We start from the raw sequence: 15,709 nt of genomic DNA, 5'->3' as shown, positions 1-15,709 counted from the left end.
AGAGTGGCTGAAAAAGAAAAGAATCAAGATGTTTCAATGACCCAAAGTCTAGACATCAACCTGATTGAAATGCTGTGGCGGGACCTGAAAAAAAAGACAACATTCCACAATGCCGTGAGAGACAGCATAAAGTAATACAGAAGAAAAGCCCTGAAGTTGTTGCTGCTAACTGTGATTCTACAAGCTCCTGAGTCACGGGGCACACTTAGTTATTTGTAGCACTGCAGTCTTTTTTTTTTTAAAGGGCACCTTTCTGTGTGTTGTTGGCTTTTATTTGGATTCACCCTGATGATTCAGGGTATTTCCTAACAGATTCAGCGATGGGTAGATCCTCCTTGCATGTGCTCTATGCTGCTTCTCAAAAAATAAATAAATCAAAAACAGGTAGCTAAGGAAAAATTAAGGAGTTCTTCCATTTTCATGATTGCGATTGAGTAAATGTACAAAAGATTCATAAGAGAATATTCAACTATACGTGCAGTAGACTGTATTGCCGCTGAAACGTTGATGTTAGGGGTATTTCATGTTCCAGCAGCTTTATTTATTTATTTTTTGTAACTATTTTTTCTACTTATCTGTAACATTATTAAACTTGCTTAAAAATCTTATGTAAATATGAAAGTTAGCTACAGTTACTTCAACCTTCTGCTTTAGCCCAGAGTTCTGAAATAACTGAGTTAGCTACTTTAGTTGCTGTGCTGTGAGGAGCCCATGTGAAATTCCAGTGAAAACCAACAAAGGATATGTATTTTTGCCATATGGGTGAACTGGCGGTTTTCATTGTGATCTTATTCCCATCTGAGGCCTCATCATTCCTCTTATTCTCCCTGTTCTTGGTTGGAAAAAAAGACCCTCGGAGATTGTGAGACTAATATCTGAGAATGTGATGCAAGTGTGGGTGTGACGGAGTGTTTGGGATAGGCCTGAAGGGCTTACAAAAGCACAAGAAAATCCCACTGCAGGTCAAACATGCAGTATCTGTGGGTGTGATAGGTGGGGTGAGAGTCTGTGTGGTTATCAGAGACAGGTGTAGGCACGGCCATACATGTAGGTATTGGGCCAGCTGTATTGATTCCGTGATGCAAGTGACAGCACAGGTGGCGGTGGTGTTGGTAGTCGGGGGAGGAGCCGGAAGAAAAGAGGGGGACATTGATAACAGTGTCAACTGACCCCAGCATGCTTGCCTGAAGCGTGGGAGGGCATTGAGGTAACGCCCAACAGGCTCTCAATAGGCCTTATTCACAAAAATCAGTCAAAGGTTTCACATGAGAGCACGGCATGGGCGCACAGGGCGATCTGTAATGTTTAGACAAGCAGATAATGTCACTGGATTGTCAGTGAATGATTTTTTTTTAAAGCCTTAAAATTTGGGCTCAATTTATTTAAGGCTTAAAAATGTGTGAAAGAACACTTTTGTTCTATTGCAACACTGGATTTATAAAATATCAAACATCCTGGGTTTATTAAGTACAGTTTGTTGATATAGTGTCTCTATATTATTTGGATACTGCTGTATAATTTGGTTGGGACTTCCGGTAAAGACTGCTAGCAAAATTTCAGGGCGCTGGCAAGATGAACTTTTGGCCATTTACAATAGAAATGTGCTTAGAAAGGCTCATTCTATTATTAATTGTGTGAACCATCCACTTCACAGTGAGTTTGAGTTGTTGCCTTCCGGCCGCCGTTTTAGAGTACCTCCGAGGAGGAGGACTAAAAGACTCCAGGTCTCTTTTATCCCTACTGCGTCTTGTCTCCTTAATGGCAAATAATTGTCCTTGAAATTTGTACCATTATTATTGTTATTATTATTTTATAGTATTGTTCTGTTTATTTTTATCCTCCTGCTGCTAAACTAATTTCCCCTTGTGGGACAATAAAGAAACTGAATTGAATTTAGCAATACTGTATGTATGTATATATATATTTATTTATTTATTTATATTTGCACTAATGTCTTCTTTTCAAAGGTGATTTGATCTCGTTTCAGGTGTGCTGCTTACAAAGGAGCTCACTGAAGAAATATTTCAGACAACCATAAATCACACCAATCACAGAGCCTTATTGGAGGGTTGATAAGAGTAAGATTAGTGGAGTAAATTCAATGTGTGTGTGTGTGATTAATGGAGACAGGCAGTCGCCTCTCTCTGGGGCTGTGTGCCACACAGCAGATCAGCTGATAGAGAAACCTACTGCAAGGACTGCGGGTGACATTTTTAAAGCCTGTATCAATCATTGTAGAGGAAAGACTCTTGGACTTTTATAATGTTTGAGTATCATTGGGTCTAAATCATTTTCTTGCATCTTACATGCTAAATTAAGTAACCCGTAAATGTAGGTGAGTACAGAATGCTTAACATTTTATCATTTCTTTGAGGCACGACACCCCCTTTTGCCTCAATTGGTACATTCCAATCATATAAATTAAATACACGAGATGTGGTGGAAGTAGGTCAGTCAGCGACGAAAAAGAAAACAAAAGTTTACTCCTTGGCCACACCTGACATCTCTTGTTTAAGATGGGGGAGAGGTTGCAAAGTCAAAAAACTTATGTTTGCTCATTTTTTGATTGTAAAGCTACATTCAGTAAACCGTGGAGGCTTGATGCTCACCTTTGCAAACACACAGGATTGGTAAGTGGCTCAGAAATGCTAGAAGCATGAAACAATAAATAGCTGATGTGAGAATTGAATGCGGCGGATTGAATGGCTGCTAAGTGCTCCCTGGCCTTATGTTAAATCTTAGAAACCATTCTCCTGTGAGAGCTGTGACAAGAGCTTCTGCACTCGCTACCAACTCACCAGACATGAGCTCAGTCACAGTGGGGAAAAGCCACACAAGTAAGCAAGCAGTTTGTGCCTAAATGTCAAGTCATTAGGTTAAAAAAACAAAACAAAAAGGACTTTTGATTGCTCTGAACAGTTACCTTCTTTGCTCTCCAGGTGTCCGGCTGATGGTTGCTCCGAGGCCTTTGTCAGGAACGCCAGCCTGAAGAATCACATGGCCCGAGTCCATCAGCAACAGGAAAAGAGATTTCAAGTATGGCTAGGCTTATTTTCTTTTAAGTTGTCCTGTGATTTCGTTATATTTGTTTAATTCTGCTGCTTTTTCAGTGTGATCATCAGGGCTGTGAAAAGGAATTCAACAAGAGGAACCAGCTGAAAGCTCATCAGTGTGAGCACCAAGAGAGTCTGCCTTTTCAGTGAGTGGCTGATGCAAGGACTTTTTTTTTCCCATGTATTTGACCATTTCAAATTTAACCTCTTCTTTTCAAGTTGTTCCTTGACTGGATGCACGAGAGAATTTCTCACTCTTAAAAAACTGAAGCATCATGAGAAAATACATGAAGGTAAGTTGATACCAGAGCAGTGAATTTCTCTTAAAGCGTGTGCTCAAGTAAAACCTTCGTCTTTCTGCGGCAGGCTACCCTTGTGAGACTGAAGGGTGTCCTTTTCAGGGAAAAACTTGGTCAAATTATCTGAAGCACAGAAAAGAACACAAAGGTATAAATGAAACTCTAGGAAGCACTGATGCCATGTGACTCAGCCAGCTGTAAAACGCTAACTACTCCTCTGGTCTCAGACAAGGTGCTGTGTGGACAGTGCAACAAGCTGTTCAGCAACTTCTGGTTCTTGCGCCTGCATGAGCTTCGCGTCCACTCCGGGGAAAAGAGAATGTTTCCGTGCCCCAAAGAAGGTTGTGAGAAAAAGTTCACTCGCCGCTTCAACTTGGAGAGCCATGTTCTGGGAGACCATGAGGGGAAGAAGCCCTTCAGCTGTGCTGTTCCTGGCTGTAACAAGAGCTTTGCCATGAAGGTGAACCTGCACTTCAGTGTATAGAATAAAATGTATAACTTTCAAGCCAGTGTTGTCCAACAATGGTGATGACATGGTTGACAAACTGAGATTTTTCTCAGACTACATTGTTTTCAGTGATGACCAACTTCCTGTAACCTTCATTATATATGGCAGGGCTTTCTTTTTCTTCCCCAATCCAGAAACTAAATTATTTTCTCCTTGCTTTGCTGTTAATTAGGAAAGCCTGTGGCGACATGGAGTGGTGCATGACCCAGCAAAGAAAAAGCTTAAGGTACTATTGACCTTAAAATGGATTTGGGGTGATGGCTTTCCCCCACTTTGTCCTTGAATATGTTACAGCATTGGTTCTTTACTCCTCTTCCAGAAACTGCATCCTAAAAAGAATCTGCCCATGGCACAGCGGGCCGGACCGGCAGCTGCAGCCAATCAAGCGGAGGCCAACGAGCTTGCTGCAAAGCTACACAGCACAACTCTGGAGAATAACAGACCTTGAGGCTGCGTTAAGATCTGGATGTGTTCTTTAATGATGAAACATCACATTTCTGTTTTTGTTTGAATAAAAGCCTCATCAATGCACTTACTGCAGCAATGCTTCTATAGCTGTTGGTGTAATATGCCGAAATGGCTTTCAGCATTCGCTTACAAAGTAGAAAATGACACTGTAGAGTCATGAATCCTTTGCAGGAAGTGTTTATTAAACAAACAGCACACATTCAAACACATGTATAAAACTCCAGCTGCTATCGCAGCTGGTTTATCATGGTGATGAGGCCTAAGGGCAGTTGAGCCCCAAGGGTGCGGCAGGTTTCTAATAAGGCCTGAGGCTCATTCAGCTGGATACAGCACTGGTCTTGCAGAACATCTCGATTAAACTGATTAAGTGTCATTATCCTAGATCACAGCAGATCGCAGACTACTCCTCAAAAATATTTAATCTCTACCTGCACCGATGCATCCACCTGAATATAGCCCTGGATTCTACAACTGCCTGGTGAGGTGACTACAGCAGATTGCCTGTTAACAGTTGCAGTACTATTCTCCCCGTGGGAGTGAAGACAACATGACCATATGATCACAGCAGTGTGTGTGAGAGTGCAGTCTGTCGCGTGACGTGGCACGATCTGGATCAGTTCCCACCTGGTCAGGACAGGCTTGGGTCCTGCTGGGTCTTCAGTAGTTCTGAATGCGTTTGGTCCTGGATTAAGCCCAATATGGAGCGATGTACAGTAGCACGTACCAGTTCACTTTGGCCAAGGTCGTTCCCAATATAGAACATTCTGGGTGGACTCTATGGAGTGCGCAGCCTGCTCATGATCTGACCCAGCTATACCAGGCTGCCAGGCCAGGAGACTACAGTAAGCGCCACCCGGCTGCGCTGCTCTTTCAGCATGGGCACCAGGGCCGAGTGGCTCATTCCTGCTGTCGACAGGCCGTTGACTGCCACTATCATGTCACCACACCTGAGATGACAAAGAGAGACATGTTATCATAGGCTTAGAAACAGGACCTGATAGCTTTGGGCTCAAACAGCACTACATACATGAAGACGAGCCTTTTGAGATGACTGTGATCATCAGCGTATTAATTTGCAATTAAAATAATTGCAGGCTACAGTTTGAACTCCAACATCTTTAATGGCACTTATGAATTTCCCACAATAAGCTGTGCAGCTGTATTTTAGTAACATGTAACCTTGTGTAACAGAGTGGCTAGGGGAGGTGTTTTTAATAGGTTTTAGAAAACAAAGCTCTGTGGCATACAGATTATACTTATTAGGATTATTTCATTGTTTGCTTTTTTCTCCCAAAAAGACTTTTTGGCAAAAGGAAAAAAAATATCGCTACCTTTATTCTTCAATCACTGAGGAAAGATTAGCCTTTATTCTGAATATTTTTTTGTAGTACTGACACAAAAAGGGTACAGAGAAAGGAAGGAAAATACTCAGAGAGAAGACATATCTACTGTAACTTTTTTAAACCTACAATAGATGTTATTCGTTTTGATATATGGACAGATGAGCTACAGAACTGAATTACTTTATTGCTTGCTAGCTGCATTATGACAATAGATAAGACAGTTATGCCTCTAAATATTAGCATAAAAAATAAGCGCACACTACAAATGTGGGCCTTTTGAGCCTTTACAACTGTTAAATAAGTTCAGTCAGGACCACTACAATCAAAAGAATAGTTATTTCTGTAGTAATTTATATTTCACAGGGAGATCAGGTATGAAAACACTGATTAGGTCAGACCCAATGTGAAAAGGAGGAGCCAGGGTGGTGATGGGTTGCAAAGTGGACAGCAGTTGTGCAACAACTTTGGGCAGGCTAAAGCAGCTTAAACAGAGTGCCCTATCTGAGATTTACCAATTGGATGAAAGGTATCAGATGAGCCACTGTCCAATTTAGGCTGGCACAGAGCTCAGCTGATCTGCCAGGATTACAGCAGAGCTTGAACTAACCCTTTGCTCTGTACTTGCTGAAGCCTCAAAAGCCTCAAGCAGACAGCCTGGATTATAATGATCATTATACACATATTTCTTCTTAAAGCCTGAAGTAAAAATCACACAAAGTTATTTATTTATTCCCCTCCCCCCTGTTTTTGTAAGCCACAGATTATCATATAAAGCACAACTGATCACTCACTTGAGGCGGCCGTCATAGTATGCGGGTGTGCCGAGGACGATGGTCTTGATAAAGAACGCCTGGTTGCCATGGCTTTCCTCATATCCCCCGACGATGCTAAATCCCCAGCTGCCAGGATGGCTCCTGCGCAGAACAATCTCATGGCTACTGTGCAGGTAGCTGCAAGGAGAGGGTGGAGAGCAGAGTGAAGGAGGGCTGGACAGACAGATGGACAGACAGATAGATTGATTATGATCCCACGAACAGATTCAGGACGCTCATGTTGATATTTTTAATACATAGTAAAAAATGGGAAAATGTGACAAATAACCAACCAATCAGCACAAAGCCCACAAATCAGAAAGTTAATATATAATTAGTTAAGATAAAAACAAGAAAAACATGACATTTAATGAAGAGACAAGCTTTTCTTTCTTGTATAATGTCCTGTTTGAAGCTGCTGACAACACCACCATATCACAAAACACAATCACACATCCAGAACTATATTGTATTTCCTCTGTGTGCTCACCTGGGCAGGCCCAGCCACATGACCCACGAGGGGGACCAGTTGGCATCAAAGTCACTGTCGTGAGTGTGAGGCAGCAGCTCATCATGGTCCTGCTCTTCCACCATGCTGACCTCGAGCACTCGCAGCTGGACCGAGGGCGACGCAGCGCTGGCCTTCAAGGTGCCCACGGCCTCACTGTGGCTCAGGTAGGTCAAATCCTGCCCGTTGATGCTCAGCAGCACATCACCTGAGAGAGGAAGCGAGAAGATGCAGTGGTTTTCTGATGTGATGTTTGGGTTGTGGCTGAATCGGTCCAGAGGAAGCGTTCACCTCTTTTGATTCGCCCATCCCTCGACAAGCAGCCGTGCGGTTGGACGCTCGTCACAAAGATTGGCAGCTCCCCGCTCTTGCTGCCCCGCCCTCCTGCAACAGTCATGCCCAGAGACTCGTGTGGTTCCTTCTTCACAGTGATGTGTTTCTCCTTACAGGTCACACACTGGGACAGGTCCTGGGAGCAATCGAAACACAGGCTTGATTTCAATACGGCAAAAAAAAAAAAAAAAGTATACTCTTTTTATTGTGTTACTTTTAAACCAAGTTTAGATTTTGATCTCATAAAATCTAATTTTATAACGAAGTAAAGGTGAAACAAAAAGGGCAAGTCATGTCCTCACTCTGTGGGTGCTGGTGCGGGACAGGTGTATGGCCACAGGACTCGGGGTAGAGCTGTGGTTAGGCAGGAAGTGATCAAGGCAGTAAAGGTCTCTGGTGGAGCTTGATTTTGGCGGTGGCGGTGGAGTTGGTTTGCTGGGTCGGCCAATCAGCAGGTGGACTCGTTCTCCACTGGCCTGAAAGGGCAGAATCTGTGCTTTAGAGACAAATCTGAAGTAGCAAAATTATTTTTCAGCCCCTGTCTGTAAAACCAAAAGGGAAATCCAGGATTGTAGACCCAAATGAACAAACTGCACCTGTATGATCTGAGCAGCTTGCTCTGGGGTGCCGTGTCGCAAGTCCTGTTCATTGACTGCCAGCACGCGGTCGTTACTCCGCAGTCTGCCATCCTTGGCAGCCAGGCCTCCCTCCAGGAGATCTAACACAAACACCCCTGACTCATCCGTTCGCCGTACCAGCTTGATTCCAAGCTGCTCTGTGGAGTCTCGCTTATGCAGGGTGATTCTCAGAGTGGCTGGGCTGGGTGGGGTGACTTCGGGAGTGGAGCAGGGGGCATGGGGGACTGCTGGGGTGGAGGAGGAAGAGGAGGGAGGTGCCCGGGAGGCACAGCGACGCTCCCGGAGTACAGTCAGCTGCAGGGTGGTGCAGGGGCGGGCCAGGGTGGAGCGAGCAAAACTGTGTGGCACGTTACTGATGTCCACATTGTTCACCTTGGAGTGGAGAGGAATGGAAAATAAAAACTAGATGAGCAAGCTAGCTTTGAAACATGACCAGATTCTTAGCTATCTGACGCATTTAAGTCGCACACTCATTTTCTTTTAGCTCTGTTTTGGTCAACACCAAAAACAACTGAGAAAGAAATACAGCATTTATAGCTTCCCCTGTCTGAAAGGTAACTGTCTGCTCTCGAGCTTTCTCAGGGAAATGGACTGTAAATAGAACCGTGAAACCACAACAGTGTGCCAAAGGGTGCTAACATCTACAGATCTTGAATATTAGTGAACTGTTCACTAAGGGTGATCCCTTTCAACTACAAGTACTCATCTGATTACCATTAACAGAAGACTATTGATTAGAGGAGCTTTTAATAGTAGACCAAAAATAGAAAGTTGACTAAGACGAAAGTAAATGTGGTGCTGAGAGAAAACAACTGGCTAATTTCTAAGTGAAGCTCTAAACTATCCAAAAATATATACATAGATATTTTTCCCCAAAACACAATGTCGAAACTGATAGTCAGGATAATTTAGAAATGTTGCAGTCACACAGCATATCCAGAACAATGTGCCCTACTCCACTGTTTACAATATTCTCAGCGCTGCACTATCTGCAGCACATCTCCCACAGACTCCTAATAAAATGTTTATTAAGCTCTTGTCTTCAACAAATCTTCCAAACACTCTCTGAAAACACTGAAAATTTACACCTGAAACTGATCTCTCACCTGGAGTATCTGATCCCCGGCCAGCAGCCTCCCGTCCCTTGCAATGACCCCGTCTCGGTAAACTTCCTGAATCACGATGTTGATGAGAGGCGTCTCATTTCCACCAACAATGCTGATTCCCAGCTCTACATATGGGTTTGCACGGTGGACCTCTATGGCAGTTATCTCTCCTTCAGGAAGGGAGGGGAGCTTCACACAGCCTAGAGGAGACACCAGTGACATTATCAAAAAAAAGCTTCACTTAAGAAAGTAATTTCCACATCTTTCCAACCTTTAGTACAAAGCTGACTGGATGTGATTATCCATTTTTTTCTATAAGACTACAGCTCGCAAGGAAGTAAGGTATTTCATTATCCAAGGTCCCTTTGAGAAGATCCTCAGTGAAAGGAACAGATGATGTCATACCCTCCTCAGCAGACAGAGGCGGGGATTCAGGGCAGTCCCAGCCAGAGGAGGTGGAGCTAACGGAGCGCAGGAGATGGATACAGGGATTACTGAGGGGCCGCTTCACCCTGGGGACCACACACTCCAACCCTACTACACCTACAGGCAGAAGGACACGAAGAGATGGATGACAGCTATATTATTAACTTTACTGACAATCCAAGGCCGATAGATCAACTTACTGTCTTCTTCGGTGCTTTCCTCAAAGGCTGGGTTGTCAAGGCCGGCATCATCTGTCCACACAGGCCCATTACCGCAGCTGTTATTGGGTCCAGAGGGCGGTGACGGCGTGCGGTCCCTCAGGTCTGTCTGTGGTGTATGCGGTGACCTGGGAGGGCTGGTCACCATTGCTCGCTCATCCCCGCTCTCGCATCGTGGACCGTCCCCATTTGTCTGCTGACTCTGCATCCCTGGACACCTTTCATCAAGCAACAGGTGTCAGCGTATCACCCCATCCGACATGTAAAGAAAACCAAGCTCAGTTAACTTGATGCGGTGCTCGCTCACAAGCGAAGAAAACTTGAGAGATTTGTTTTCTTACACTGCTGAAGTTTACAATGACTTTAGTTAACAGGTTCTTTCTAAAATTCCAAAATTAAATCAATGAAGCACAAGTGAAGCTCCAGAAACATGCTGACACTTTGAATAGTGCAATAGTGAGGTTTTTTTTAACCCTAACTACTATGCAAATTCATATTTAAGGTTTTTGATTTTTAAAATTTGTTAGAAGGTTGAATAAACACTAAAAATTAAAATTTTCTGGCGATTTTGTCCTGGTTCAGGCTTTACAAGGATAAAATCCCAGGAAAGAGAAGCAAAAAAAGAAAAAGTCTGTTTTTGTGGTTGTGATTTTCAGTTGTAAATTAGCCTTGACCCTTCAAACTGGCTTGAATTAATAACATCATCTAATTTTTCAAGCAACATGAAGATCTTAAAGCTCTGGGAAGAATGGGAATTCTATGCTAGGAAGCACTTCAAAGCCATAAAACAGCAAAAAAAGACGTCTTTCCCAAATTCCCAAAGGCAAAGGCTAGCAAGTACTCACATCTGAGAAGCTGAAAACAGAGAAAACTGCTGATTTGTTGTATGAATAGCTCTGAGATCACATAATGAGCTACAAGTTAATTATAAAATGTTTCCTTAAAAAAGAAACACAGGACGACGTGTCCCTTCTTCGCCTACAAAAATAGAAACACTTCACTTAGAAACAATTTAAAAATAAACGCACAACGACTCCCTCAAAGGGTCAGTATGGTGTCAGCCTTAATTTCCTTTATTACTGTAAGTGGTAGCTTAGAGGTGACAGGTGTTTAATCCCTTGTGACACAGAGTAATTTTGTTTTCTTTAATGAATTTCCTTCCTTGTCTAATCTTTCGTTTTTGCAAAGAACAAATAATTTTGACAGGAAAACTGGTAAATGCTAAAAACAAAGACTTCTGCTCACATAGATGTAGTCATTTGGTTCCTTTGTTTTTTTCCCAGGGACAGTGAAAGTTCATTCCTCACACGTACACGGGCAACAAAATGAAGCTGCCCACCGTAATCATCGTGGAACACCGTGTCCTCCTCTTTGAATCTAATGTCTGATCCCTAATCTTCAACAAAAACAATGTTGACTTTTAAAGTCACACAAACACAACGGCAGGCTGTTGGCTGCTATCTTAAACCGAAGTCTGCAGGGGAGCGGTGAGTTCGCATGAGGCCGAGATTTAAGCTAAAGAATGTCGCGTTAGTCCTCGTGGTGACCTTGTGTGATCTGTTAGACCATCTTTCCTTATCTTGTCAACACAACCTTACGCGTGTATTCTTTCCCGAGGTAAGACCGGGATGCAGATACTTTTAAGAATAAATGTTTAAAGGGGATACACTCAAGAGATTTTGCCCTTACAGCCTCACTAGAAGACGACAACTGGTGTTGTTATGCAACATTTGACCATTTACCGTTATCTTGTTGACTTTCGGCTTCACCGGCTGGCACTTTGCTACACAGCGTTTCTTTAAAAGGGATTCTTTTATAGAAAAACAGCTGACTCAGAAAAGCTTTTAAAGGACTGTAAGTGATAGTCTGTTACCCTGATCTTGTTAAGGAAAATCTCCTCAACTTAATCGAGGTGTTAGGAGGACAGTGAAAAACCAGTCAACAAACCAACGTCAAAATTCAACTAGAAAGGAGTCTGCTTAAAGATCAAGAGCACTGGTTTTAATGCCTTAACCAGGCACAAACACATCATCACATACTGCACGAATTACATCCTTGAAGCAGCAATGACAGCCTGACACCGATGCATGCACACGTAATCGTGCACTTCAGTGCAAGACATGGCAACAGAGGAAGCAGGACAGAGAGAGTAAGAGGCAAAGCAAACCGAGATACAGACTGAAATAACAAAAACAGTGGAAACCAGCGAGTAAATAATGTCTTTTTGTCATTCTGAGTCACGCTGACCTCACACCCCACTGCGTTCGACTCACCACAGGCCGGGGTTGCCCTTGGCTGTCTCACAGAAGAAGTGGTTGAAAAGATCTCTGGTGTTGAAGTTGCTCAGCATGGTTGCAGAATGAGAACACGAAGGCTCCTGGTCAGCCAACCCATGACTGTCGAAAGGGAATCACTAATCCCCCGTCACATGACCTACAGCCCAATAATCCCTGCAGGGTCTCACAGCACCTGGTCCAAACGGGCCAAAAGCCAAAGCGTGTGCACGGGATGGGGGAGACCTTTAAGGTTAAGAATGGTGGATAAGTCTATGTGATGCGGACTCTGATTTGTGATATCTCCACTGGTTCAGCTGAAAAACAAGCCAATCACAAAGACGGATTGGCCCTGAATGCAGCTTGTGGTTATTACTAAAAGATGTTCAACCGATCGCCTGGTGGCTTTGTTAGCTGAGAAGCTAAGCTCATGAAATCCTGACTGCATGCACGGTGTCATAATGATCTCATGCATTCATCTGTCTGCATAAAAGCTTTATTACCTGTGTTTAAGGTGCGCCTCCAGGTCACAGCGAGGCATGCTGAGGGAGCAGACAGGGGTCAAAGGGCAGGACACAGACAGCTTGTCCAGCAGCTTGTGCACCAGGATGCTGGACCTGCGGCATGCCTGCAGCTGCAGCCGGGTCCTGTCCAGAGGGCAGAAGTCCCTCTCCTGGAGGAAGCTACGCAGGCAGCGGGCGCAGAAGGTGTGTCCGCATGGCGTATCGAGAGGCTGCACCAGCGGTTGCAGGCAGATGTGGCACACCAGATCGTCATCCACTTCCAGACGGTAGTTGTAAAGGTGGTTTTCCCAGCTGCGGTGGATCTGGCCACACTCGGGACACAGAGCCTCCAGAGCTGGCTCCACGGACCCAGCCAGACCCACCTCGGAGCCCGGGCTGCCCATGTCTTCTCCTTCAACGCAATTCAGCTTTGGCACGACTGAGTCCAGCTGGGATGCAGAGCGGTTGGGAAGGGGCGCACACACTCCTATCCCATAAGCTTCAGAGGCTGAACAGGTGGCGGAGAGGACAAATGCCCCCCAGTGGCTGATGGCACATCACCCTGTGGGTCAGAGGCCAAAACAAGAGAGTTAAACAGCTGTTTCAGAAAAAAAAACAAGACAACAAGTGTTGGGCATTTATTCATGTGGCAAATACTTTGTGCACGTGTGCCCACGTGTTTGCATGAGACTGAGGGTGACACCGCGTGTGTGTGTGTGTGCACGTTTATGTCACTGCTGAGATTATGTATTGCTGCTTCTGTCCACTAATCTGGCAGTATAATCTCTCTTTTGCTCTCGCCTGCTCCAATCTTCCAATTCCACAGAGAGGGAATTATCTGGGATTGAGGCAGAAAGAGGGCACAGATCAGAGAAAGTGAGCTTGGGAAAGCAGCAGAAAAGGAAAGTGGTGCCGACAAGATACGGAAGGGAGTGTAGACAGGTGGAAGAAGAAAAAGAAGAAGAGATCAATGGGATGTGAAAACAGGTACAAGGGAAGAATAAGAATATGGAATTGAAGAGAGGATGAAAGGAAGGGGGGTGAAGCCAAGGAAAACGCTTGATATTTTTGGTTCAGGCTGGGTACAGTAGATGAACTCAGTCTCCTCTACAACGGAAAGAGAACACGCCCAAAGCAAAGTCTTGAAATATAGCACTCCAGCGAGCAGAGCGTGTCCCCAGAGCTAATGCACCACAGTGTGCGCTGATCATTTCCACAGTGCTTCACATCCAAAGCCCCTCAGACCCCCTCGGCCCTTCTATTAGCCCAGCCTCCGAGGGGCCAGATGCTATCAGCCGACAGCAGAGGGCGTGCCTCTACGCTCAGCGGGCCAGCCAAGATACAGTGACTACCTGCCTCTGTTCCAGCGAGGGTCTGCTCCTGTCTCCATGACGACCTGGATCCCGTTCTGCTCAGTGGGGCTTGACATTCAGAGTGTAGCCAGAGAAGGATGCAGAGGAGCCACACAACAGATGCACTCCTCTCAGCAGGATGCTCTGCTCCTCCTCGGTACAGCCTGAAAGCTTGTGAGACAGCGCAGACGATGATGATGAGAGTCCCCTTGAGTCGTTTTTTTTTTTCTGCTCTTTTCATCTCGTCTGGGTCTTTTTTTTTTCCCTTGTAACAACCTGTCCCTCCTGTCTCCTTGGCCACCCCACCGGTAGTTACTTATTTCAGCCTCCTTTAAGTACGTGCTCCTCTTGTCTGCGTGTGACTGGCTGCTTCTGTCTCTATCCCGCAGCTGGACATGAATTAATCATGAGGACACAAGGCTTCTCTGTTTCTATAACAAAGCTGTGACATCACCACATCACACACACACACACAAACAAACACACATATAAACACACATATACGCGTAGACATGCGAGCGTAAGTCTACACAACCAAAAGCAAACACGCACGTCGAACACAAGGGCGTTTTTAGGTACCTGTGAATGGTCTTTATCAATAAGTAAAGTCTTCGTGTTTTCACTGTGACGGCACTTCAGAGCAGTGAAAAGCACTTAAATGTGTTTTAAACAGAGCTGTTGCAACGGATTCCTTTATACAAGCAATATGAAGACTGGCAAATGCTTGTAGAATATCTCTTTTAATCCCACCACACAGTGTGTGTGTACATGTGTGTATGAGAGTCCAAGGCCGGGCTGTTATTGTCATTGCACTGCTTTCCATTTCAGTAAATAACACTCTTGTCTCTCTGGTTATTGTTCGAAATGACAATCTAATCTTACAGGACACGACAGTCCAGTGTGCAGGAATTACATTTTCAAAGAAGATGAAATGATGTTTTAGGCCACAGATTTAAAAATCTCAGGTCCTCTCGGCTTAGCCTACATTTTCATAAAACCCCATCTCTCTTATCTTAAAAAAAAAGGCTCTGGTAGCCACTTGCAGGAACAGGCCTGCTGCTGCTGCTGTTCTGCAAGGTCTGTTGCAATAGGCTGCCTTTTTTTCTTAAACCACCCCCCTCCACACCACCCAGACACACAAAGATAACAAAAAAATGACACTGATTTAATTTAAATGTACAATAATTTTTTTCTGGCATAGACCTGATCTACCTTGGGAGCGCTCCCACTGCAGTGTCATGATCAAATACGCAAGCCCGACACACTTACATATATCAGAATTTTTTTTTTAATCATTGCCCCCCATCTGTCTGACTCCATCCCACCCTCCCCACAAGCGGAAAAACCTGGGACCGATGAGGCGACAGCAGCATAGAAAGCAAAGCCAGCCACACACTGACACCGCTCGCGCAGGCAGATGTGATGTGACGTTACCTTTTCCGGCGGCTCCTCCGCGCCGTGCACTCCGGCCCCAAAAAGGGGGGTGATTATTAGCCGCGGGACCTCAATCACGCATCCACCGCAACGGACCGTTCCGCAAAACCCGCACGAAAACGCCCCCGTGCCTTTGGCAGCGCTGACCCCGCCCACTGCTGTCCGTCAAAACCGAGTGGGCGGGGCATACGGTTGTCAATCCAGAGGAGAGCTAGGGGTTGGCTTTAAGACCGCCTTTTCGTAAATACATAATTAAAAAACAAATAGACAAATAAATAAATAAGAAAACAAAATGTGTTTAAATATATTTATGTATAAAAAAAATTCTAATAAGTCAGCAAACACATAAAAATAAATAGATAACTGTATACATTTGTAACGCAGACAAACATAGGTAAATCGATACACAAATAAACACACACACACACACACACA

General features: G+C 44.5%; 2 protein-coding genes across 6 annotated transcripts in view; one reads left to right on the top strand and one right to left on the bottom strand.

Moving 5' to 3' along the window:
• Positions 1-2,435: 2,435 nt before the first annotated feature.
• On the top strand, positions 2,436-4,391 carry gtf3ab (general transcription factor IIIA, b). The gene is made up of 9 exons (XM_005722645.1): positions 2,436-2,630; positions 2,743-2,837; positions 2,940-3,036; positions 3,111-3,199; positions 3,273-3,346; positions 3,420-3,500; positions 3,580-3,812; positions 4,033-4,086; positions 4,180-4,391. Exons 1-9 carry the CDS (start codon positions 2,517-2,519, stop codon positions 4,306-4,308), a joined length of 966 nt encoding a protein of 321 aa, XP_005722702.1. The 5' UTR covers positions 2,436-2,516; the 3' UTR covers positions 4,309-4,391.
• A 130-nt stretch (positions 4,392-4,521) lies between these two features.
• The window catches only part of lnx2a (ligand of numb-protein X 2a), an 11,700-nt gene continuing 512 nt past the window's right edge, over positions 4,522-15,709 (bottom strand). Inside the window, exons 2-12 of one of the 5 annotated variants that reach the window (XM_005722639.2) lie at positions 15,275-15,508; positions 12,489-13,050; positions 9,695-9,930; positions 9,474-9,611; positions 9,069-9,268; positions 7,921-8,334; positions 7,627-7,800; positions 7,283-7,460; positions 6,974-7,199; positions 6,463-6,657; positions 4,522-5,275 (exon numbers count right to left, since the gene is read on the bottom strand). In XM_005722639.2, coding sequence (XP_005722696.1) covers positions 5,140-5,275; positions 6,463-6,657; positions 6,974-7,199; positions 7,283-7,460; positions 7,627-7,800; positions 7,921-8,334; positions 9,069-9,268; positions 9,474-9,611; positions 9,695-9,930; positions 12,489-12,892 — 2,301 coding nt within the window. In that variant the 5' untranslated portion in view covers positions 12,893-13,050; positions 15,275-15,508 and the 3' untranslated portion in view covers positions 4,522-5,139. Of the gene's footprint in view, positions 5,276-6,462; positions 6,658-6,973; positions 7,200-7,282; positions 7,461-7,626; positions 7,801-7,920; positions 8,335-9,068; positions 9,269-9,473; positions 9,612-9,694; positions 9,931-11,985; positions 12,115-12,488; positions 13,051-13,840; positions 14,249-15,274; positions 15,509-15,709 lie in introns of those variants that run through there. The other 4 variants (XM_005722643.2, XM_005722642.2, XM_005722640.2 and 1 more) reach the window with 4 other exon arrangements.

This window comes from Pundamilia nyererei, unplaced genomic scaffold, assembly GCF_000239375.1.
Source record: "Pundamilia nyererei isolate P.nyererei 1_Seehausen unplaced genomic scaffold, PunNye1.0 scaffold00007, whole genome shotgun sequence".
NCBI classification, from domain to species: Eukaryota; Metazoa; Chordata; class Actinopteri; order Cichliformes; family Cichlidae; genus Pundamilia; species Pundamilia nyererei.
This window is presented reverse-complemented; position numbering and strand designations above follow the sequence as displayed.